The sequence below is a fragment of the Struthio camelus genome, chromosome 8, assembly GCF_040807025.1.
Source record: "Struthio camelus isolate bStrCam1 chromosome 8, bStrCam1.hap1, whole genome shotgun sequence".
NCBI lineage: Eukaryota > Metazoa > Chordata > Aves > Struthioniformes > Struthionidae > Struthio > Struthio camelus.
Genome location: NC_090949.1, coordinates 10,424,844 through 10,451,431, shown reverse-complemented (window position 1 = coordinate 10,451,431; position 26,588 = coordinate 10,424,844). Strand labels below are relative to the sequence as shown.

The window sequence follows — 26,588 nt, the reverse complement described above, 5'->3', positions numbered from 1 at the left end:
GGTTCAAGCTGTTCCTACTCATGAGTCATGTTCCAGATTTCTAAACATTTGCTACCCTGTCAACCCCGCCCCCCTGCAAAACATTGTTAGAAATGGCAATAATCTCATCTAATATATTTTTTTGCAAATAGATGCAGGATGTAGCCAGAGTTTTGTACATACGGAAGCTGGCACTAACAGTTTAATCTCCAAGTAACAAGAACATATTGAACAAATTGCACTATATATTCAACTCTTTAAATACCAATAAATGTAACTTCAGGCAAGGAGTATCTGTGAAATTACGCTTGAAAGTCATTCTTTCATTGCAACTGAACCAAGACAGACTTTGAACCTAACAAAGCCAAGACGCTGCACGCTTTCACTTTGGGAGCCACAGGCATCACGCTCAAAGCGCTGCTCCTACCGTTGGTGCTGCGTTTGGTGCCGGTCTCTGCTCAGGCGCACGGCCCTCTTCTCTGGCTTTTACTGATTGAAGAATTGCAAAAATATTCTTGGCAAAGTTCTGAAAAAAACATCAAATAGCCATGAACCTTGCTGACTAAAACAGCATTTTGGTTAACTTGCACTTCACAGAAAAACAAAACCAGTACATAAGTTTAGTAAACAGATGTTTTCACGTAATTTTTACCGCGACAGGTTCCCATCATAACCAAATCTTTCAGGCTGAACTGGCATCCCCCATTCTTTAAGGCATAAATACTCAAAAAAAGAAAAAAAACCTTTTTGAATCTGACTGTGGCTTCATTAGAGCTGAAGTTAAAACAAACTTTTCACAGTCTGATGAAAACAAAGATCTTGTGAACTAATCTCCTTCTCTCCTCTTGCCAGCTAACCCGCCGCAGCTCCTCCGGAGCGCTTCCTCCTGCGGCACGGGCTGCTGCTCGCCGAAGCGTTCGCCCCAGCTCTCCTGGGGCAGCCTCATCCCCCCGGGCCGGTACAGGGGGCATCTCTCCTCCAGGCAGCCTTCCCCTGCGGACCCTCGCATCCTCACCGACCCTCGGGAGGCTCCCCTGCTCCTGCCTGCCGCAGCTAAGGCCAGGCAGGTAGGCGGCCACCTCCTCTGCTTTCCAACAGAGCTCTCGAAAAACATAGTTGAACTGTTCTTTAACTGTTCACAGACATGCCTCTGCCATGCTGATGTAATCCGTTTCCTTCATTATTTTTTTTGAATTATACGAATCATCCCATTCCACCGGCACCAAATAGTTTTTTGAGCGGTTCAGCCTCCCGTTTCGAATGGGAGGAAGCAAGTAGAGAGATTACGTTCACAAATCCAACCAAGATGAGACTCCTTACAGCTTCGTGCGCTGTTCGGTCAGACCATCCCAAGCCACTGAGGCACTACTGCACACATGCTGGTCAGAGCTTTTAAACATGCTCCTCCAGATAATATTACCAGGATTGTTTTGTTCTAAGCAAAAACATAAATGCTAATTAATCTTTTGAAAGGCATACACTCGTCATTATATTAATGCTCTAGAGGCGCTGTGAGTTGATAGCGATGATGTGTACACAACAACGTCCTTCTCTACCAACAACTTTCAGTAACGGCTCATCAGTAAAAGAAACTTTCTCTCAGCTGGTATACTAAAATAACTTTGTTATTCGTTCAGAAGAGCAGAAAGTATTCCTAAAATACTCAGCTCCTTCCACAGTATTCTACACTGACACATAATACGTGTAACTAACGCAGCGGGCTTTGCAAAACACATGCCAAAGTTAGACAACAGCAACTTGCTGCGCAAATTTTCTAGGACTCTAGGAGACCCGCAGGTTGCTCCAGGTTAGCTCAGCTATCGCCAGGTAGCATGTTGCCAATCGTCTCCAAGGTGGAGGGGCTGGAACTGGCAGACCACCAAAAAATGACTTAGAAAGGCAAAGCCATTCCCTACACAAAAGCAGTTCATTTCACAAAGACTGAAAGAACTCCCACAAAACTGTATTGGAAGTTATTTTCACTAATAAAAATCTTGGGGAAAAAAAAAAAAACTTTCAAGAGCTGTGAGCCATGCACGTCTCAGAGAAGAATATTCAAACTCAAGTCTGTTCTTCGAAAAATGAGTCTAACTACAAGCTTTTACTGGAAATTCAGATATTCCTCACCTCTGGACGGGGCAGCATATCAGTCACAAAAGCCATTGCTGCGTTACAACACAAACCACCTCTTGGAAATGGCAAACTACTCAGTTTTTTGAAATTCAGGAGGGGGAAACTAATTAACTAACAAAAGGAAGAATTTAAAAGAATGATTGTCCACCTAGAAGTCAAAGCGTCTTTCAGTCGCAAAGAAACCACAATTAGCTTTCCCATCCATACTTCATTCACAAAAGCTGCAGTCATCATACTCTTAAAATCAGGCTTAAATTTCAAATTCTGGATTTTTCAAAGGATACAAGCATCTCAGTTTTTGGTAACCTGAAAGTACATGTTCTGGACCACGTTTTAATTTACAACGGCTGAAAACCAGGATTTTTCCAGACTACTAAGAAAAGAAGTCATTAATAAGCAGGGAATTAAAGAGTGTTCTTGCTGATGTTTTCTTTGACAGCGTGAAAATACAGGTCTCCCACGGCCAAAACTAATATCTGTTTAGTAGGGGAAAAACAACAATGTTTTAATAAACACTCAAACTATGATGGTCATCTTGTTTTTCATTGTCTTGTTCTGGGACACAGGATTACATTGCTGTGACAGAAAAGTGATTGAGCAAGAATGTCATTACAGCTACCGACTGATTTGCGGAGCCCTAATGGATGGGAAAAAAACACTAAATTTTCACTGTTCATCTCTAAAGAGGTCAAACTGTGAACATCCCCTAGCTTCTGCCCTAAATTTAGTTAAACTTATTACAAAATGCAATATTTTTATTACCAAAATCTTCTGGTTTGGGGCATAGAGCAGAAAAAAAAAAAGCTATGTCTTGCTGCATTAAATCTTTAAGGAATTTGAACGTGCTTTAAAAACAATGCTTTAGAAAATCCTTAGTATTTAAGGGCAATTTCATCAATTTTTGTTTTTCTCTCCCTGAAGTACTGCTATTCCTATGAAAGCTCTCTCTATTGATTCCAACCATGACTGCTCCTAATAATAATTCATGACCTTGGAAAAGAGAGGCAATGTTTCAGCAACTATCTAATTAGACTATTAAAAAAAAAAAAAAAGAAAAAAAGATTACACTGATAGCTTCTTCCTCCCATCCTCATTCATTCCCCTTAAAAGACCACTCATGTACCAGATGCAAATTGTAAGGGAAAAGGATGGTAGCCAAAAGAGGATAACAAGAGGAGGAGGAGCTATGAAAAAAAAAAAAAAAGAAAGAAATGTTTGCTTTAGGAAAGCCTGCAACATCAGTATTTTAATTTTCAAAATTTACTGGCACAGATGCTCTATCTCCCACCAGCGCAGTGATCAACATACCAGAAGTGTGGTAACTATCACTGGTGTTAAATTAACGCCAGGTTGTTTGAGGAGAAACACCACAGCAAATAAAGCCAACCTACTCTGCTGGTGAAGTTGCATCACTAACAAGATTCCTTTTGCAGTCAAACTACTTTTATTTAAATAGAGCATAGCTTGCTCTAAAAGACTGCAATCTTTATTCTGTAATCTATCTTTAACTTCTGTAAGTAGCCATAACCCTAACGGCTCACTAACAAAGACTTCTAGTCACAATCATAGCTTTATCCGGCTGGCAAAACTTTTTTTTTTTTTTTTTAAAAACTTTATTGTAATTATCCACAAAAAAATACAATATGAAATCTGACATATGAAATTGTGAATATATAACATCACATAGCATTGCTTATCCAGCTTCAAAATATTCCTATAAATGTAAAGAATTTGTACCAGATATTACATAAGGGTATTTCAACTGCAGAGACAAGAGAGCCTAGAAATGATCCTACAGACTCTTATTTGAGCTCACAATAAGGATTTCTTGCTGGACCTGCATCTCAGGATGGTCAAGGGCTGTAGAACGCTAAAAACATCGTCCGTTGTCCAAGCGCCCTACTACGCTTCTTTATAGGCGTTTGCTGTGCTCAGACGTTCTGGGAAATCCCTTGCAGCCACTGACAAACTGAAAGGCATGATGCTGTACCAGAAACGCAAAGTTCCCATCATTCATTTTCAGTAATTCCTATAAGCTGCGTGGTGTGAGATATGCCAACAGTATCCAGGTGGTCTCACAGAAGTATGGCAGGAATTAAGAACTTACCAATCAAAGCATGAACCAAAATTGTAAAGTAAGTTTAAAGATTTTAAGTGCACATTTAAATCCCCGAGTCCTCTATTTAAGGCATCACTCTCCTGATTTCTAACTAACTAAAAGGATCTTCAATTCATAAATTGTTCACCAACACTGAAGCAGATTTGCTATTCCCCTTGTTCTTCTAAACTGAAGATAGTTTGAAAGCATTGCATTTCATATCGTGCAGCTACATGAGCTATTGATACTTTCTGCACCGTTCTTATTCAGGCCATAAAAATCTCCATCATTTCTGACCCAGTAAGTTTCACAAAAATTAAGTTCACTGCATCTTTCTTCACCTAACACAGGAGCTCTTAAACTACACACCACAGCTGGAAACATGATCCTGAACAGTCTCGTTGTGATCAAATTACTATTCCTTTTCAAGTTACACAGACATGCACCTCTATCTCCTTCCTTCTTTTGATCTGAGCAACACGTAAAGAAGAGAAGATGTTCAGCTGCACTGACTCAGGCCGTGCCCCTGCATGGCACGGGTATCCTTGCAGAGAGCTCGTGACACCTCTCAAACTATTCTCCGCGCACATTTGACTTGTACATAACATGTTACTGTAACATGTTACTGTAATTCATGAAACAATATGCTAGAAACAGAAAACATTAACGCACAAAATTTAAGAAAGGACTGCCAAAATAAAGAGGTCTTTTCAGTTGTGCTTTCAGGGCAGTAGCAATATAAGAAATTGGCACGTGAGTACCAGAATGTACATAGCTAAACAACTGAAGTAGCGCGTGGCCTAGTAAGAAATTCAGTTTTATTAATAAATTTTCAAATTGTCAGATTATGACACATGCAAAAAACTAAGTGCAAAGAAAAAATTCAAAACAATAGCCAAAAAAACCCCAGATAGTACCTTTCAGAAAAAGCTGCTCTGGGAATCAAGAAACGTTTCTTTATGTTCCAGTCAGAAAAGTTAAGTGATACTACAGTCTACTGTACTACACCAAAAACATACAGCTACTGCCCCTAAATATTTCTGGACATACTTTCAGTAAGTTTCACTCCTCATTTGTTCCATATTACTATATTTTATTCACTAAGTTTTTACGGCAAAGGAATTTATATGAAAGACATTTGAAATATTTAATTTGAAATAGAATTTGAAATAGAATAAAGGCTAATAGAGAAGTCTGAAAGAGCAACAACGTTATAATATGCTGAAGAAAGGTCACCGCATACAAAAAAACCCTAAGTTTGAGTTTATTTTTGCGATAAATGCAGGATATGAAAATGTATGCTTTTTTTTTTTTAGTCCCAGAAGAAGTGCTCAAGTATGGTAAAGTGACATCACAGCGGACCTGTAACTTTCATTCAGATAATGTTTTATTCTGCAAGCTTTCTGTGAATTTGAGGTACCTATTTACAAGACAATAAACAGGATTATTAGATATGAATAAAAACTTCATGATCTCTCACATCTCTATGTCCTGTATTCAAAACAGCACTACTGTCTAACAGTAACATAGCAGTCTTCCAGTTTTAGTAAGTAACAGAATATAGGATAAAGTGGAGTTTGGGAACATAAGATACACCCGTCCATTACATTTGTGCACAGCCATTTTAAAACCATACGCTTGTTCCATTTGAGAGCACTAATGAGGACAGCAGTTTCAATTAACTTGGCATACCTTCCTCATTTCAGTCTGGCTAGTAAATTCACCATTATTGTGAATTTCAGAAACATAGAACAATTCTGCCATCTATAGTCCATATATAAAATTGCTTTTTTAATCAAAAACTTTCTTTGAAACTTCCAAAATTTTCTCTCAGAGCTTTTAGCTGTCAGTGATTAGTTTAAAATACTATATCAATCTTGCTATAAACATCAAGTGAAATCTTTCCCACTTACAAAAACATATTAAAAACACTGAAATTGTAATTATAACTAAGCTGTAATCCCCTTAGAGATGACTTCACTGACAAGAAGGCTCAGAAGATGTCAGAACAAAAATAAGAACTGAAAGCAACTTCAGAGAAGCTTTCTCGCAGTTTTTATTTTAAATACATTATTGTTAAAATGGGTATGAATAAAAGACCTTAACTTTTCAAAAATAAAGTATGTAAACACTAACCGTGGTAGTAATATTTTTCAGGAAATAACACAAAGGGCATAACACAATTAGAAACATTGACCACCATAAAGATGGGATTCATTTGGAAAAAACAGAGAGTACTGCAATTTAATACCTATGTCAGGAATAAAGAAAACCATAGAGGAATAACGGTCTGAAGGAGTTTAGAGTAAGACATTGTACTAGGTAAGTCTGCAATTGTGTGTTACATCCACAGTAAAGGCCACATACTGGGAAAGCAGTAATCGCTCTAACTAGGTCAGCTGTAATCACTTCAATCATCTTACTCAGTTCTGAGCTTCTCCTCACCACGCGCACAAGCAAGGTTTCCAGAAGCAGAAAAGAATTTTCAAGATTATGGAATTTAATACATACAACACACAGTCAGGTTCTCTAACAGTGAGGTTAGGTCCGAGTCCAAATCCCTCTGTCATAACATCCTTTTCACAATACACAGGATATCAACCTTCTTTTCCAAAGATGAGTATAGATAGATAGAACATTATGACACAACCACAATAACAAGATATTACATCTGAAAAGTGAAGGGTTCCCCCACAAGAGTTGTTCACTATTTTTTTTTATAATACAGAAGAAGATTCCTAAGCTTTCAAAATAAAGTTTAAGAAAAATATCAGCTGCATAGCCTAACCTAAGTACTTCTGAAGAGAATATAGAAATACCAGGAGCAAGGCAGAACATAAACATTTTATTTCACTCAGGCTTACTTCATTAGAAGGGAAAAGATGAAAGAAGAAATCTTTTTTTGAAATCCTAAAAACTTATAGCTTGGGATGCTCTCTTAATTTTCATGGACAGTAAATTTCAAGAAAAAGATTAACTACGCAGATTGAGACAGAATCAAACGTGACAGTCTGCAGAAGGGAAGCATCAAGAAGTAATAAATGAGACACTTGCTTCAACCTAGACCTAGCAAATAAGTAATATGGACATGAAGAAACAATCTTATATTGACAAAAATAAGCCTTTTACAATTCAAGCGTTATGAAACTAAGCTACAGGGATGAGTTTGATAAAACTGTGATCCTGAAACAAGCTGTAACACACTAAAATAAATATTGCGTTAGCTGAACAAGGAGCCCATATTTGATCATTCTTCAATCTTATACAAAGCTAATTCCATTACAAATTCTTTTTTACCTCAAATTCACATTTCCCACATCTAATTTCTGTGGTTCTACTCTGATGCGCTCTCGCTCAGCCCCTTACAAGGGCAAATTTCCCTACAGGCAACAATGGCAATTTAGAACAGGTAAGTATAATAAAATACCAGCAATTATCTATTGTATAGATCCAAATGAACAATCTTCTTCCTGGTACACGTCCAGGCATACAATAATTTAAGATACCTTATGGGTCACTCAAAACTCCTAGTGCCTTGCTGTACCTTAGAAAGACTTGCAAAAAGCTCAGGGAGGCCAGCAGAGAACAGATTTGGAGATGCCTTAAAAGAGGCCAAGAGATCCACACATCCTGCAGCTGAACAACTCCCATGCAGTTGCTGCACATACCCAGACACATACACGTGTGTCTTTGTACTCACACATGTAAAGCACACACAGCGATTGTTCCAGCTCATTAGCTGAAACAACCTGGAAAGGTTGCGGGGTGTAACTCTTCAGCCTTGCCACAGGCTGGATCGCATGGATTATGCTTTTTCTCCTGTACATAGGGTTAGAGTTCACTCAAGAAAATTTAATTCTGATATACCTGCACCTGCAAAGAAATCATCATATGAGTGCTTCCTGAAATTTAGTTAAAAGTTTTAGCAACAATCCCTAGAAAGAAAAAGATGAAAGACATTTCAGAAAAGCATCAGAAAAGCTCGATACACAATATACCATGAGAACACTGCGCAGTTTTCAAGAGTCATAAACATTTCCAAGTTTCCAGTTCTAGATTTCTCCACATACAAATAAAAGATGTCTAACTCAGTCTCTTCTGTTACCACACTGCTTATCTGAGAAATATTCCTGAGCATGCAGGAAGATGAGCTTTTAATCCGAGTACATCAGAAATCCCCGAGACAAAAAGACTTTTGGCAAATATTCCTATGAATGCTGAAACTCCTACTCAGACTACTTTCACATGTTCCTGTAGGATGAATTCAAGTGCTATGAGCACATTTATAGCAGGGAAGGAACAAAAAAGTTCTCGCTCCAGAAAGGATTACTGAAACCTGCTACGAGAGATTATAAAAAAGACGACTCCATCCATGGATAGATGGAAAGGTAGAGGGAAACAGCTGAAATGAAGAAATCAATTGCAGTTTAAACACAAAATAAAGGTTCTTCCTCAATATTCAATGGTTTGATTTATGAAATGGTCAGATATTTATTTTAAAACATGCATATAGTCAGGAAGGGAAATCCTTGCAAGGCAACAATTCAAAATTTAATACTCTGATGAACTAAACACTTCCGATATACTAAACACTTCTGATGGTAAATATTCTATGTATAGGTTCAATCTTCAGCTGAGAACATATCCACTTCAATATAGAAAAGTTCTTGCAATAAAGAAGTTACAGAAGAAGTCTTTGCTAGTATTCTCCCTTAAGATTTGCAGTTTCATAAATGTAAATGTCAATTCTGACATATCGTCACCAGACGACATTTCAGCTCAGACTGATTTAAAATATATAAGATCTTACAAGACATACTTAAACTGTACTCTAGAAAGACGTTTCATAGTCAATGGCATGACTACAATATCAAGAACGCATTCATGCGTTTCCAACAGAGTGTACATAAACATCTTAAACTACTAACTGTTCATTACCTGCTTGCTTATGAAATATAGAATAAGGCTACCAGAAAAATGAGCCATGTACAGCAGCAAGACGCCTTGTCCAAATATCAACTTACATACTAAGTAATTTCCATTTTTTCTTCTCTAAACTCTGCTTGCTATACCTGTACTACTTCCTTCTCCAGCATCTACAGCTGTATTAAGTCTGAAGACAGCGATTTCCTTACCCTGATTTTTGTTTTTATTTGGGAAATCAACATGTGAATTGGACTGTGTGAAGAGTGTGGTCAAATAAGAGATGAATTTCTTAAAGCCCCCAACAACTGTGCCTGTTAAAATACAGAATGGTAAGGGAATTCAGAACCAGCTCTAGTATTAAGCACGTCTACAGATTTTGAAGTCTGACTACATTATAAACGGGCTAGACTATCAACTGACTCACCAAAACAGCAATGTTGCACGCCTTTACTCAAATCTGAAATTAAAATCACTTCTAAACAATGAAGCTACTACAATAGGAAGGGAAATCTTAGACTAAACAAATGGAATTTGGATGCGAAAAGCAATTATATAAAAATGTCACTTTATTCATAAAATCTAGACGATTACATTAAAGATTACTTAGGGAAGGACAACAGATGCTTAAAACAGATAGTGCAGCATGACTCACTCACTAGGGATTAAATCAGACACTATTTTCAAAAGAAGGTAGAAATGCATAACAATCAGATAGAAAACTATGAAAAATGCCTCAACAAAAAAACTAGTTCTAGAAATTTTAGAACAAAAAGGATGGGTACCTGGTTTTGAAACGCCTGGTTTTAAAAACAATAGGGATCTCAGAAATCCAGTAAAAAGATATCCAAGGATTACTGCAATGTCTGAGTACAAGCTATATAAGAGTAGTAGAGGGGGTCATGCAGATAAAGGAGCTGAGCTATGCATTACAGAAGGCTTAGAGTCAAAGAAGGTAAATACAATGAATGGCAATCTATACCAAATCCTTGAAGTATTAGGGCTATACTGCCAACCACCGAATCTTAACAGGGACAGAAACAGATTTCAGAGAGATTTCCAAAGACGACAATACGGTAACAGTGAGAGACTACAGTTACCTTGAGGACTGGGTAAGAGTCAAGAAGGGAAGTGATGCGGAGACTAATTATTTAGCTATCATAAGCAATTGCTTCTTGGAGTAACTGGCCAGAAAAGCCATAAAAGGAAAAGCATCTCTTACTCCTTAGGACCTACTTTGAGATGTAGCTCCTGAATACTTTGTAACAACAATATCAATGCACTCAAATTCAACACTTTGCATGTGGGTTTTTTTCCCCCTCTGCTGCAGAAAAAATCCACCACTGTTTAACTTCAGTAAGGGCAACTATGTAACAATGAAGATGCTTATCAAAAGAAAATTAAAAGCAGCATTGAAAAGGGCAGAATGCAAGCACCATGAAAACTTCTAAAGATCTGAAAAAGAATGGCAGATAATGTGAAGACTTAAAAAAAAACAAAAACAAAAACACAATCTTGGCAGCTATATAAAGCAGAGAAGGCTATTCAAAGAAAAAAGCCAACTTCAGAATTGTAAAATGTATCCAAACAGAGAAATAGTAAGTACTCCATAAATGTAAAGTTAGATCACTGCCAGCTAAACAGAATTCTGAGGATCATCTTACTGAAGGAGTTGGTACTCTTTCCAAATACATCAGAAAGAGAGGAAAACTGCCAGAAAGCTGGTGAGGCTGCTGGTTTTTGTCCTGGGGCCTTCCTAGCGTTTTCCTTTTGCAGGAGGGTTTACTACAGAGAAGTCTGGTTAAGTTCACACACAGAGGCTTTTCTCTATGCAGCGGAGGGCTTGAGGAGCTCTCTGAGACTGAAGCAATTTGGGGGGGGGGGGTGCTCACAGTTTGTCACCATTCACCCAGTGGTCCTAAAGGACTGCCTCAGACGTGAAGCAGTCACACACTGCATGGTATGCAACTTACTGCTGAAGTCAACATTGTCTTTAAACATATGCCAGGAGGATTCAAGAGACTCCAGATAAATCCACACCAGGCAGAACTAAAAAGAATTAGCAAGCGCATCAGCAAGTCAAGCATCATACAGAAAAGTCAAAACGGCTTTTGCCGAAGGATGTCATGCTTCCTTGATTGAAGTTCTTCAAACGAGACAAGAAGCAAGCAAGCAAGTGATCTGCCCGAGAGAATAAATGTGAGTTTCCAAACAGCTTCTGTGGGCTCTTCACAAAGGCTTTTCTGAATCTTTTCCCCACACGCCAAGTGTTTCTTATACAAAAACAGAAATACTAAAATTTGATGATTCCTGTGCATGCTATTATGGATGCTCCCACAGTTCCTGTGTGAACAGAAATACTCACTACTATGACTAGTCTGGGGAATGCAGCAGGCAAAGTAACTGCATGCTAGAGTCCAAGAACAAACTTGATGTCCTGTCTTCCGCCTCTCTCCCGTTTACTTGAAGAGGCTCGCATTAGATTTTGCCTAAAACACTAGATCATCTCATGATTATTACAAAGATAACCCAGGACAGAATATTAAACTCTTTCCCTACCGGCTTTGCAAGACTCCCTTAGAGACATGTGGACATACGAATGCCATCAATGATTCACTACAGGAGAAAAAAGCCGCCCAGATTCCTACAATATAAACATTTCATATGATAAAGACATTCAAGGTTTTTACCAATTATCATCAACTGTTTAGCAGTCAGATCATTACAAACCTCTTGGACTCAAAGCAACAACAGTTGCTCTCCTTTTGCATGCAGAGAAAGATAGGTGCCACATCCCTAGTAATAATTTTGTAATTCAGGAATGTTTACTTCATCACTAAAGCTACAAGACTACGTTGTGAAAATGACTGCTATGTAAACTACTGCTAAAAATACAACAAGGAAAAACTAGGAATTCATTTACTTCCAAACATCATTTTCCTGTGGTACTACTTACAGAAGAAGTAAAGGCAAAGGGCACAATTTGACAATAAACTCTGGAAAACGGACATTTGTAATCTATTAGAAATTAGAAATATTTACTGCTTAACAAATTTAGTTCCACATATCTCTACAATATAGGAAAAGCCTAACTGAACTCAAGAAAGCAAGCCATCATTTGTGCTTGTAACCACGTTCTGGATAGCACATAACCAAGTCTAGAGTTGAAGACGTGAATTAAAAGGAGCATGAAGGAAGAAAAACAGAAAAGCTTCATTAGGCTAACACTTGCCAGTTGTATTCATTTTCTCTCCCTACTTCAGTGTTTCCTACAGCTTAGTAACTGTAGGACTTTTCTCCAGTGCTTGCCTGTTGCTACTTCTCCTGTTATATCCCCTTCTTTTCACTGATTTTTCTGTCTGTTTTAAACCTAGAGGTATTTATTTCATATAGCCTTCCCAACTGCTAAGCTAGCTTTGTTTGAGAGGAATTAAGTGATTATCTGATATCTTTTAAATGGCTGAAGTAAGCATTTTAGGCATACAGCAACAAGCTAAGAACCAACTCTTTTGTCACTGTGCCTACAAGCTTTCAGCTTATCTTTACCTAGTACCCCAAGCATAATCCCGCCAACTGTCTGTAGTTACCAGGCTAGAGATACAGAAATGAGAAAAGAAGATAGTTTGTTATTCGCTTCATAAAAATAATTTCATAACTAGCACATTACCTTGCCTGTGCTTTGCAAGATTGTAGTTCTTGTCCTCCACACTCTCTCCCTGCTGACGATATCTCTGGTTACATCCACCTCAGCATCAACAAAACTTCGCTGTTTAAGAGCGGTTATGTCATCATCCAGATCAGTTTTGATAGTAGATCTTTTCTTTGCCATGATTTTTGCTTTGATAGCAGCAATTTTTTCCACAGACATCGCTTCAGATAAGGACCTAAATGAGTAAAAATAGCAGAAGAGACTGAATAATAGCACAAGAGATTCTCCTGAAAAAAATCAGTGCAGGTCCTTCTGCTTAAAGTTTATGACTATACCATAAATCACAACATAATCACCTTACATCTACTTCAAAATTACATATAAGTTGACATTACTTGGACATTAGAACCATTTTTCTGAGAGAAGACTCCATACAGGTCTGTAACAAGACCCCATACAGCACTTAAAAAAAATCCCTGCTGTGAAGACAGCAGCAGTGAAGACTACAAATTTAAAGCACCAAGATGGATTCTTCCATTTACAATGTGAATTGAATTTGAGCTCTCTGTTATTGACAGTGGATTACCACTTTGTGTCCGGTCAATGAAACTCTGGTTGCTGCGAGGCATGCAAAACATTAGTCTAATTTCTCACTGAAGTTCTGCAATGTGGACTTGGCCACTCGGAAGATTGGTGTTACCAGAACGGAGCATATAGGCCAAACAAACAACAGATGGTAGTAACTTTGTCCTCATCAAGCTGTATTTGAGGTGGTTGGCTCAGTCCAAGACTGCAATATCTTTACTTGCATTTGCTTTTAATTGTACACACAGCAGAATTTGATTGCCAGTGAACCCTACTGTTTTCCAGGTGAGCTGAAGAATAAAAAGGACTGAACTGGACATACATAACTGCACATATCTAATCCAGCTTTACGTGATTTTTTTGAGATCACCTTGAAAAATTAATATAACAAGCACTGGTTATGAAGCACTCTATTTCTGCAGCTAATCTACTGGAAAAGGAACTTTTTGTTGCTGCTAAACATATAGTAACAAAAGCAACATCCATACACCTCAACCTCAGCGCCCATGTTTTCTGCACTTTTAAAAGGTAGTCTTTTACATCCTGTACTAAAACCCAATAAATACAGAATACAAAGTAATTATATTCAGTAATCCTCACTGCCACATTGTCTGGTACTCCAAAAAAACCAAAGTGATGCTGCAAACCAGCATTCAAATTATTAAAGTAGTTTACACATAACAATGAACAGATTGTTATACTTCTGATTTTTAGTCAGGTGTGGCAATCAGATCTCTTTTTTTCTGTAGTTTGCTTTTAAATACATCTACACAGGAGACAGACAGGAAGATGATAATCAAAAGATAAATTTTTCACGTGCTTAGGTGTAATTATGCATTCTATAAAAACGTGGCAACATTAATTGCTACAAAGTTAACTGATAAATTTAATCCTGATATAGGGACAGACAAGGATTTATAACATGAATTTCTTGTACACAGGTAATTTCACTTGATAGACCAACTGCATTCTTGAGAAACTAGTTATCCGCAAAATTCAACACAGACAAAGTAGAAAGTTAATCCATACTCATATACCTTAACTGCAAGAAGTACAACTCCTATTTTACGTTCTGAGAGTTGAAATACAATGGGAGTTAAGCAACTAACTTCATCTTAGACTTCTGAACTTACGTATCTGACAATAAACTATCTGGTATCCTACTAAGCACCCACTGAGCCTAAAATTCTTAGCATCAACAAGGTTTTGCTAGGATTTCACTTCTCTGCCTGACTTTAGGAAGACAGGATCCAAAAGACTGTTGCCATTTTCTACAGAATTCTAGATGAGTACAATGGAAAAGGAAAGGAGACCAGTTTGAAGCACTTGAAATATTAATTACTGCTTATGGCAATAACTGTACGTTATCTTCTAATAGCCTATTGTCTCTTCAGAAGCTCAGCAAGAACCTCAGCTATGCATGCTCCTGAGAGCAGGCATCAAACAGAGGTCCTATCATCCTTGAATCTGCTTTTACAGTGTTTTCCCCCTTTTGTACACAAGACAAATTCGTCAAGACATGATTTTTTTCTTTGAAATACAGCACAAGATCACCAGCTTCCCTTTGCAGTTCTGCTCATTGTATTGGACTGCTCAAACACCATAGCAGAAGAAAGCAGAAATGGCAGATTAGGGGGAAAAAAAGACAACTGTCTGCTCACTTCTGAAGATAAACAGATAATCCCATGTTATGAGCTCTGAACTTCCACTCAGGAACAGTAGTTTGACCAGTCGCACAAAATACTGCCTCTTCAAGAGCTACTGGTACTAGTACCTTAGGGAGGGACACTTTTACTGAGAGCTGCTCGACAGAAATAAGAACGGGCGTCCTGAATAGAATTGTTACAAGCCCTTTAAGTATTATCTATAGGAAAAAGAAGTATTCCTACCTGATCTGCTCGGTTTGCACGATACCTTCTTTATGTCCTTCCAATCGAGCTGCCAACCGCTCCTTGTCAAGACGCACACACTCTTCATCCTAGCAGTAACAGTACTGTTTAATTTGTTGAGTATTCTCTTTTTAATAAAATAAATAAAACCAGAATTAAGGCTATTCAGAGTTTAAATTTTTGGATAAGCAAGGACTGTCTTTATTTCCAAGCATTTTTGTAACTATGCACTAGTGTTAACTGTGCAGCTATTGGAAATTTCCTCCTAAGAACCACAACGTATAATTAGAATAATAAAAAGGAAACTACCATTCTCTTCTAAAAAGCCTTGTTCAGACAACAATTCAAAAGAATAGAAAGACAGCCAGAGGACTAAGTTGGCAACTAAAGCATGTATTTCTGTGGAAAATTACATACACCAATACATCTATTTAAGGTAAACTTATCTGACACTCACACTTGCCTAGATATTTAATCAAGGATTTTTTTAAATAAAAGAATTGCTTAGAACTGTTACATCTTAATGCAAAACTTTCACAAATGACATCCCCAATGTACCTAAAAAGCAATCACAAGTAAGGAAGCCTCTGGTTACCCAAGCTGCGTTTGAGACACGTAAGTAGAGAAAGCAGTAGAGAAAGACGTGATTTTATGCCATCGTTTCAGCTTCCTAGTGCTGGGATGACTTGTGATCAATCTGTTTTGCTCCTCAGCAAAATTTAAATCAGCATCAAGTTTTTCTTATTGCTGAAAAGCTCTCTGAAGAGGCTGAAGCACAGCAAAACCAGTCATGCTCATGCATCATGAGAGACTTGAGATCTCTACAATAAGATCATCTTTGGACAGGTTATAAAAATAGGGACTCTGAGCTGGCAGAGCAGTAAAGAAACAAAAGATTATAATAATTACATTATGACCACACATAGAATTCTTGATTTTCCAAATCATGATGTTGGAGAACTGCAGTTTCAAAACATATTAGCATAACAAGCATAGAGGGTAATGGAGAAATTAAGATCATCAATAGGTCATCTCATAGCAATCACCCACTCATGTACCATTAAGAATGTACAGTTCTTATGGTTCTTACGCACTTGCATCTTAGCATAAACAATGGGAAAAAGAATTTCTGTATTTTCAATAACTCCTCTTCTAAGATCAAATCCTCACTACCCTAAAAACGTATACAGACAGATTTATAATAAGTGACAGAAGAGACTTAACTGGATGAACACAGTTTAAAAAAAGAGGAAAAAAAGCATTAAGTCTTTTTTTTTTTTTTAAATAGCTGTAGTTAAGTAATAACGTGTGTAACAAGAAGACACATTGCTTTTATTAAGAGATATTTGTGCAAATACACTGTGAAACTAATTATCTAAGACACTGCACCAGATAATAGTAATCACAAAGACAATAGTTTCTTATACTACTACAAAAAAAACTAAAGTAACTGGTAAAATAAATGAGACATATCCACTGACAGAGATAAGACTAATATTTCGTTTACAATGCCAAGTCACGAATGGCAAATAACAGTAATCAGTCATGAAATCACACTTAGATTCCAATCACACAGTTCTTAATGGACAGATTTCTAACTAGATGATATGTAGTACACAAGCGTAGCCTGACTTACAAGTACTTACAGACATATGTGGCCAAGCTTTCCCTTTCCTATTAGGACATACACTTAACATGTTAGAATTTCGAGCAACTAAGATGCTCAAGTTTAAAACAGAGGATGAAATTCTTAAATTCAGACTCTTTCCAGTTCATGTACACACTAACAGATATAATGTGTGCACCTAGAGGATAGATAGCCAAGCTGAACTGCTACAAAAACAGATAAATAATACAATTCCCTCCACCCAAAATTTGTATTGATGACAGTTACTGTCATTACCTCTATTCTTGGTTTCTTTGCTTCTGCTAATATTTCATCTGCTGCTCTTTTAACTACAAGAAAAAAAAGGAGGTTAAAAATACAAGATTGTAGTACGCTTTCATAAAACATACTTTAAGGTTATTTTTTCAGTTAAACTGTACCTTGAGTGGATCGCTGAAGACCAATTTCAAGGGGAGCACTTCTGTCTATACTTGATGAGGTTGCTGTAATCAAACACAACATTTCATTTAAGTACAAAAAGTTTTATTTAAGTATAGAAGGATAAATGACAGCAGGTAGACCACAGCAAGGGAAATTCCAACTAGGTATTTGAAAACAAAATTCTTAGCAAGGCTGGTCAAACATTGGACGAGGAGATATTCAGAACTTAGTATGACGTTAGATCAGGCTGCTCTGGGTCATTCGACCCTGCTTTGAGAAGGGGTTTGAACCAGATGACCTCCTGTGGTCCCTTCCAACAAATTTGTCAATGATTCTATGATCTGTATACAGCACATAAAAGGTAATAGAGCGACAAAGATAATCTACAATCTGGAATTAAGATCTACTAGTTCATCCAGTTTTTGGAAGAAAGACAACCTGAGGTCCCTTGAAAATATAAAAACAGCTTACTGCTCCTATTATAGATGATCTCAAATTCCAACATACTTTAAAACATTCTACGAAAAACTACACAACATAGCAACTTAAAACAGTATGCTATATTTATCTTTCTCTGGTCACAGATAAACCTCTTTTCTCTATTTTAAGATGACAGAATACCAGGAAAAACTGCTATACTGAAAAAGCAGCGATTTGACATGTTCTGTTTCACTGAAGAATTTGTCACACATGCTTACTGTATCTAAATCAATGTTTTATTGATAAAGTTTCCCACAATCTGTAGGGAAGTAAAAAAAAAACAACAAAAAAAAACCCACTGAGCATCCTAACACATGATTATATTAATCCCAAAATGTTAATAAATAATAAATAAGCAGTTCAGTTCTAAAGCTGCCTATAGGAATGCAGCTCCTATCCAAGTGCTATAAAAACAGTTAAGTTGCGAACAAAATTAAAAAATAAAAGAAAACTTAGCTTCATTTGAGCAGTCCCAATATGTTCAGTCAAGCTGCAAGGTGACTGTTGTTTACTGTTCTTCCCCTCCTCCACCCTCCTATGTCCCATAAATATGAAGCAATGAAAAGCACTACGCATTTAAGTTAATAGAAAACATTACTCACATGTTTCCCCATTTAGGTACGCTAGCAGGTCTTTTCTATCAGGTCTTCTTACCACAGGAATGTTTTCAGTCTGAAAAGACAGCAAGCAGATTTGATGTTAGGCTGTTAGTTCCTCAGTGTCCCGTGCTGAAGATGTTTCACTTTTACTGAAAACCATTCATTCACACCAAGACAGGAACACAGGTGTCCTTCCTCCCAAGCAACCATAGCTACTCAGCTTAAAAATACAATTACTTCATAGAGAGTGTTTACATTCAGAGCCTGCATGCTTCTGTGTGTGTATGTTCAACTATACAAAACAACAAAAAAAATGCTGTCTGCTATAAAACTAAAAGGGAGGACAGCCTTTTTCTTCCTTCATTTCAAACTTGCAAATAAGTAGTAGTGTATTTTAACACATGCATACACACGTGAGCATATGCACACAAATACATACACACTTTATCGTATATCTTTTTCTGTCTCCTCAGCCAAATTCAGACAGTTAAATGCTACCATCGTTTCCTGACAATAATTATGCTCACCTCACTCAAACTTGCAAAAAAGTACTGTATTTTTAACATGTGTATACACACACGAGCACATGCACACAACACATGCATATACACATACACACACTTCATTGTGTATCTTTTTCCCTTTCCCCAGCCAAATTCAGACACTTAAAGGCTACCACAATTTCCTGATAATAACTATGCTCGCCTCACTCATCACAAACGAAAAATAAAATACCATATGGTCTACTTACTGCAGCACGACGGACATAAACAGGATGTGAAAGGTGCACATTATTGAGCAGGAACAAGATAGAATCCAAAGTGTAGTATTCCCTGGGCTGACCCTCTTTCCCCGTCCTGTAACATCAAGGAACAAAGATTTTAACATTTAACCCCCACATCTCTGCCTCACCCACACATGTTCATTTGGTGAAATCCTCACTTCCTTGTGGATAACAGTTCAAAAAGCAGGCACCAATATGATAATCAGGCTACTGCCAAACCAGTGAATTAGCAACTGTGCTATCCAATACAAGTATTGACTGTTTGTTCTTATAGCCTCTACACCAACTAAATTAAAAAACTGGACAGCATAATCAGAAATAAGAGCCAGCGTGGGTGTATAACGTAACAGGAAAGAAATGGAAACGCAAAAGGACATATTCTATTACATCTCAAACATTCATTCTTATTTCAGCTAGGCAGAGGAATGTATTTCAACTGCAAATGGAAAAAAAATAGCATTGCATGTTCTTCAGATATAATGGGACACAGTTTGCACCACTAATGATACCACAGTAAAGAACTCAGGATATACAAATTCAGTGAACTTTACAGGGCACAAGGTTCAAAATGATGCAAGAGACAAAGAGTGACTGTAAACTAACTTCACCCTAAATCAGTAAAACAGACTACAAAACTGCAACAACAGACTGAAGTCAGATCACTTCTTAGCGATGCAGTAGCATCAAGTTCAATCTCAGCTTCAAAAAGGCTTGTTTGAAAAGAGGTACCATTTAAGTCTAAAAAGGAATCTGTGCTGCATAACAGCAACTTAAAAAAAACATCCTAAACAAAAATCCTAGTTCAAGTTTGCTCCATATGCATCAAACTTAACTACTCCCCTCTCCTCCCCACCATCCCCCTTATACTGCTACTAGAAGATTTTGCTGGGGAGGCAATGCCTCTCAGGAGCGCCAAAACAAGAAGCGCTCCCTAAATACTTCAACTACTCTGAGAAATTGACATTTCTGTCAGTTTCATAGTCCTGGGTGCAACCATGAAATTGACAAGCACATCAATTGGCAGACCAGGCTTCCAGCCAGGACAGGGCACCTTCCCCATCCCAGGCAGCTCAAACCAACAGGCTCATCTCAAAGCCGGAGGAAGACGGCCTACCAGAAAACCATGTCAAAACTGGAGAATTTATGATTGTCACAGAAGCTTGACCAAACCTGTGTGAAACTTCAGAAAGAAGAATTTTCATTAGAACAGTAAAGAGTTGCCCCTCTAGGTTCAGTGGCTTTTCTTACAGCTCACCCTCAGCATTGAAACACCTAACACAGAAGTGGCAAGCTCACTGGAGAAAGGAAGAGGAAATCATAAAAATACTCCTCCACCATAACTTTCTTTAACTCGCAAGTGCTACAGGACCACCAACCAAACGTGACAGAAGTGTGAGACCATTTTCTCCACACTGCTGAGACAATGGCACTGCTGTTCCTCTAAGCAAAACTAAAATGAACTATATTGAAAGTGTCCAACAACCTATTCAGAACTGATTACCACAAGAAAGGTCGAAAATATTACTTTCATAATGTTGCCTAAGAAAGCAAATACACCTTCATTCACAGAGAGAAAAATGCCCTAAAATACTGGGAGATTGGTAGAATAAAGGATCTCTCTATCACTGCCCCTTCCTTCCAACAGCTTAGTCTCCACATGGGCGGTTATATTTTGTTGATAACAGACATGGGAAGAAGCATAGTATCTTTACTGCTAGGAAACTATTATCCAAAAGTTGGCTTAACAATTACAATCAACAAAACCAGATTCCTCAGCAAGGAATTTTTTGAGCATCTTACCAGTTCACTGCTACTTTTGATTAGGTGGTGAAAACATTCAGGGTATTGAGTAGCAAAAAAAGCTTCCTTCACATTGAACGCACTCCAAAGCAAAGTCTATGTCACAGGACGCATTTAACATTTCTGCTTTAAATAGGCATTTTAGGTAGTCTCACTTCTTCAGAGGAAGTCATTATTTCTTTGAAGCGTATCTTATTCACTAAACATTATATAAATGCCCAGCTATTCATCTATTCAAGTGTTTATTTACACTTTGTAGTAATAAGCGGCATAATTTAGAAAATGAATATTGAACAGTTCCCTATTAATATGAAAACAGGGTATTATAAAGCCACAGGCATTGCCAAAGCCCAGCAGTACACATCTGGTACTTCATCACTTAAACCACATGCACAAGAAGTCCCTACACTTGTTATGGTTGTAGGATGATGTTTTATTAGGAGGATAACATAAGATACTGCATATTACAGGGAAAGTGTCAGACGGCAAGGAGTTGTAGAGCAAGGAGAAAAATTTAACAGTCTAAGCTGACATTTCAGCAGCAATTTGTAACCTTTGCAGATTCAGACAGCGAGAACCTGCTTAATAAACAAAGAACTAGAAGCAAGCCGACTGAAATGTAGCTTGCTTTGCTCAATTTTACAAACATCCAAAGTAGCAAAATAAAACTAATACTCTTGCTTCTCCTACTACTAATTTCAGTAGTTATTTCCTATAAAAACTAGATTCCTGAAGTTTCAGCCTTGAAAGTTCAGTATATTTTCATTTTATTAAGAGATATGACTCTTAATACTTATAAAACTCCAACTTAAAAATGAAGAAAACGCGTAATGCAAGAGAGAGTTTCACTTGCTTGGTTACACCGCCAGATACTTATTTCCAGTTCATCCATTCACCCTCAATCCATGGGTACTGGGAGTTTATTCATGTTTAACTGCTTTTTTTCCCCTCTCATATTCCAAAGTATAAATTTTATATTGGTACTAAAGGCCTACCTCTCATCCATGAAGGGAAACAGTAATCTTCAAAAATACAAGACTAGACATGCAGACTATCATACAAATTACAACAGCCATGACCAGCTGCTTACTATTTAAAAACTTCTACGCATACAAACCCCTCTACTGTGTAAACAAAGCAAGTAAGTTTCTTTGCTGGACCGATTTTCTTTCTTTGGTTTTAAAACTAAACAAACAATCCTTCTTCAGCGGCTACAGATCAACCACTAGATCAAAACAAAGAAAACATCTAATCTTGGTCCGTCTAGCCTTCTCCTTGTACCAGCAAAGGAGTTCATAAAATTATTTTTTGTGAACTAAATCTAGGAACTAACCTGGATTAAAATAAATTTTTGGGTTCTTTTTCTAGGTTAATTTTAACCTGGCTCAGTTCCTCAGACCGATTCACTGTGTGGCTGACACTTGTGCTAGCACAGTGAGAAGACCGTGCAGGGCAATACAGCTCTTCTGGCAGCCGTGCAGGCTTCTGCCAGCCTCACTGCTCAAGGAGCAACAGTGTTAAATATCTAGGGGAACTACTTCTAATTCCAGAAGGGACAGAATGCCTCCACTGCTATTCAGACTTGGATTACTCTCTCCAGGCTGTTAGTAGAGATGCAAATACAGCAACCATGTTGTAGACACCTAAGACTGAAATCATCCTTGCTTCACGAAAGCTGAAGCTGTTAACAAGTGCTCACTGCAAGCATAGTTCAGATCCTGTCGAGTGACCAGCATAGAAAAGGTTTTGAATCTTAAAAGCTTTTTAAAGGTGTTCCTCCTATGTTCCTGCACAAGCATGGCAATTACATAAATTAATGGCACCTAAACTGCGGTCCCAAAGCTACTGAGCGCGGCTTACAGAACTGGTCTCACTTTTGCAATGTCTTCAATTTAAAGATTAGACAGATATAGTTGCATGGTGGTTCACAAGAAGTGCTGCAAATTGGTAACAATCCTACAAAATTGGTAACGATCCTACATGAAAGCTCAGAAGCTACTGGCCTAGGCCAAGATTTGCTAACTTAATCCAAAACAAATCTATAATGGATCTATCACTACAGATGATGGCATAGACAACTATTATAATGCTACTGCTTCCATTCTCCTCAGTGCATTCTCCTCTCACCCACAAACCCTCCTCAAGGCAGTTTTACATTCATGGTAAACATTAAGATTTTTTTTTCCCCTCCAGGTTTTGTCTTCTGTCCTCTGTTAAAGATTCCGGGCCTAATTGGGCCCAGGCCTAATTCAAACTCTCATAGGTGGCAGCAAAATTCAGTTGGCATATCGGTTTCTCTGTTTTTTACAGGGTACCAACAAAACTTGCCTGTCTAGCTAGCTGTTACTTGTTACTGCTTAGCAGAAAAACTTCAAGCAAGAAAATATGATAGCTGTCAATATACTTGCTTAACAAAATAGATTTAAGACTTTTCAAGAATTTTAAAACCTATCTACTTATGCAAAGACTTTTCTTCCTCTTCAGTCTAGATACCAGCACCCCTCACTCAGCCAGGATGCGCAAATATATCTCAAATGAGTTTCTGAAAACTTGAAATAGGTAATAAAACTGCACATTTATAGTTTTAAACTGCATGCAATATAAAATCAGTAAAATAAATGCAAAAATTTTTCTAGAAAATTAACACAAACGGGTAGGTTTCTTCCCCACCCAATAAAATTCAGGATATTAAATCAATACTAAGAGTCTTAGCATAATTATGAAAGCTTAGAAAAAAAAAAAAATCCCAGGCCGCAGACTGAACTGCGAGTGTTTTGAAAAATCTACATCTTCTTCTGTTTTTCTAAGCTTCACAGGATAATGTAATCTCTTTAACAGATGTAATATTTAATGAAAGGCATTACTTTTCCTTTCGGTTTAGAACAGACTCACTGAAATCCTTCTAGTTAGAAAGCTTTGGTGGCTTCTAAATACAGGGGAAAGGAGAATGAAGAAGAGAACTCTCTTGCATTGTAAACAATACATAGGAAACTCTAAAACTCAACAAGTAAAAAAACTAATCTTAAATACTTTAAAAAAATAAGACTTTTATCTAATTCTACCACTGAAACAAGAGAAGCATTTGTTTATTATAGTAAGAACAGCTAGGAAGCAGACTGCATTAGGACAAGCCCAGGAAAAGGCCTCTGCTAGAAGCAGGCTGAGCGAGGAGCACAAAGCGCCCGCACGGTTTGACAGAGCTCCCAGGTGGCCGCAGAGGGAGGAGTGCTTTAGCCCTCGCTGGCTTTACGCGACAAGCCTCGTGAAAAGAGAAACCAGCCAGTGAAGCTAGTGGGGTAAAGACATAACCTTCAGCAACCCAACAAAAAGAAAACAAACTTCCAGAAGCAGCTTTCTCTCATCTCCTCAGGAGAGCCTGCAAGTCCCGGCACCGCTGGGACCTTCCAGCCCCGCCGGGCCGCAGGGACAGCGGGAGAGCCAGGGACAGGCCCCCACCGTGCCCGGGGGGCGTCGGTTCGCAGGTCGCCAAGCAGGGCCCCGGGCACCTTGCCCAAGGCAGCGGCGAGACCGCCCGGCCAGAGCGGGCTCCCGGGCGGCCCCACGCACCCCTCCGCGAAGGGAGCGAGCCCGGAGACCCCCGGCGGGGCGGGCAGGGCCGCGGGGCCCTGCCGGGAGGCCGCAGCGAGGCCGCCACCCCCCCGCGCCGCTCCCGGCTCCTCCAACTTCGGGCAACTTCTCCTCCCCGCCGGCCCGGCCCGGCCCGGCCCCTCCCGGCGACGGCCGGGCCGCCCCGGCGCTCACCCCCAGATGACATAGTTGGTCTTGACGTTCTTGGGCCAGGAGAACTCGCCGAAGATCACCTCGTCGCCCTTCACCACAATCTCCTTCTTCTGCGTGTTGTACTGCCGCAGCACGCTCAGCACGTCCGCCATCTTCGCCCCGCGCCGCCGCCGCCGCCGGCCGCCGCCGCTGCTCCTGCTGCTGCTCCGCCGCGGCCCGGCCCCACTGCCAGCCGCGCGAGGACCCCGCCGCCAGCCGCCAGGGCCCGGGCTGGCCGCGGCGAACGCCTGAGCGCCGCCGCCACCGCCTCCAGGGGGCGCCCTGGGCCAGCCGGCCCGCCCTTACGGGAGCGGGGCGGGGCGGGGCGGCCCTCAGGGGGCTGAGCGCCCGTGGAGGGGTTGTTTCCAGCGGTCAGCCGTGTCGGCCGTGTGCCGTTCAGGCCGGTGCGGGCGGCAGCAGTGACGGTCGGACTGAAAACAGAAGTTGGGGAGCAGCCGGTTCGGTGCGAGGTGCTTCAGCCAGGTGAGCTGCCGTGGCGCAGCAGCCGCTGTGCGGCCCCCCTTCCCGCCACCCGGCTGCTCGTCGTAGTGACGTTAGGTCCCTGCGGCTCCGACAGCAGAGCGACCGGTTCAGGAAAGGCGAGAAGGGGCTTTCTGCCGTCTCCTCGGGAGAGCCTGCAAAATAGATACCTGGCAAACCCTCCGGAATACCAGCACTGGAAATACAGGCCTGAAGAAAGATCTCTCGCATGCTTATTCTAATCTTTGATGCTCAGAATTTTCTGAACGCTTTTCAATATTAGCAGAAAATGTTATCCGATATTACATATGAAAAAAGCTAACTTGCATCATTCTTCTTCTTGTAAGTAGCATGCATTAGGATTGTCAAAATAGACTAAAAGTCGACGTTTTATATAATTTCCTGTGCTGAGATGTTAGTGATACCACCGTTCTTGTCACAGCAGCACAGTACAAGTGAATATAGTGCAAGTATTTTATAACAATTCACGTATTGTATCAAAATAATTTAACACACAAATATATTTTCTAGTCACAAAATGAACTTTATGCTACACTAGTCAAAAAGTGAGCATTAGAGTTAATTGATACAATTACCATTACTTCTAATGTTCAATTGTAACTGGTATAGCATAGTATTCGTTTATTTAGGAGACAAAAAAGCCTGAAGAATAAACAATATAGTTTCTCACATGGGATTCAGAATGACTACCAGAGCTACTAGTTATGAAAAAATATAATGGAATTTGAAATGTTTTCAAATGGTCCAAAATCCTTTTCTATGTCTTATCCAAAAACGCCCATAGCATCACCTAAAACTGTGTTAGCTCAGAAAAAATGCACCTGATGCACTTTCTAGACATGTAATACTTTATTTATCAAGACACAAAGTTGTTATGGTACAGCAACGCTGAAAACATCAATTTCAGCCATGCTGTCATCTGTTGTTCAGTACACTGCAGCGACGCTGTACATAATCAATTGCCAAGAGTGTCTGAAATTTATTTTCATGTTTCAGGAAAATGTTGTCATTCTGTTTCATTTCTTTCATTTAAGGATACCTTCAATGCAAACTTAAAGGGGAATTAGCAAAATAAATTCCCACAGTTTGCTTTGGAGATCATAATGGGACTGTTGACCACTGTATCACTGAAACAGGAACTGATAAGAGATGTCAAATAAACAACTATTTTCACATGGCATTAGATACTTGAGGACTTACTGGTTTCATAAGAGGAGATAAGGCTAGAAAACCTCTATTCAAAGCCTTGGAACAATTAAAAGTTTCCAGCTTTTCTAGACCTACTTCTCTTCTCAATCTCTTCTGAATAAATTGTCCTGTTTTTCAGTTTCTTATTTGTGA

The 26,588-nt window shown here is 39.0% G+C and overlaps 1 protein-coding gene across 1 annotated transcript in view; it reads right to left on the bottom strand.

The window, feature by feature from the left end:
• The window catches only part of CDC73 (cell division cycle 73), a 103,485-nt gene extending 78,527 nt beyond the window's left edge, over window positions 1-24,958 (bottom strand). Inside the window, exons 1-8 of the mRNA XM_068952082.1 lie at window positions 24,729-24,958; window positions 19,134-19,239; window positions 18,386-18,455; window positions 17,303-17,365; window positions 17,160-17,212; window positions 15,257-15,345; window positions 12,801-13,017; window positions 407-505 (exon numbers count right to left, since the gene is read on the bottom strand). Coding sequence (XP_068808183.1) covers window positions 407-505; window positions 12,801-13,017; window positions 15,257-15,345; window positions 17,160-17,212; window positions 17,303-17,365; window positions 18,386-18,455; window positions 19,134-19,239; window positions 24,729-24,859 — 828 coding nt within the window. The 5' untranslated portion in view covers window positions 24,860-24,958. The remainder of the gene's footprint in view (window positions 1-406; window positions 506-12,800; window positions 13,018-15,256; window positions 15,346-17,159; window positions 17,213-17,302; window positions 17,366-18,385; window positions 18,456-19,133; window positions 19,240-24,728) is intronic.
• Window positions 24,959-26,588: the final 1,630 nt, after the last annotated feature.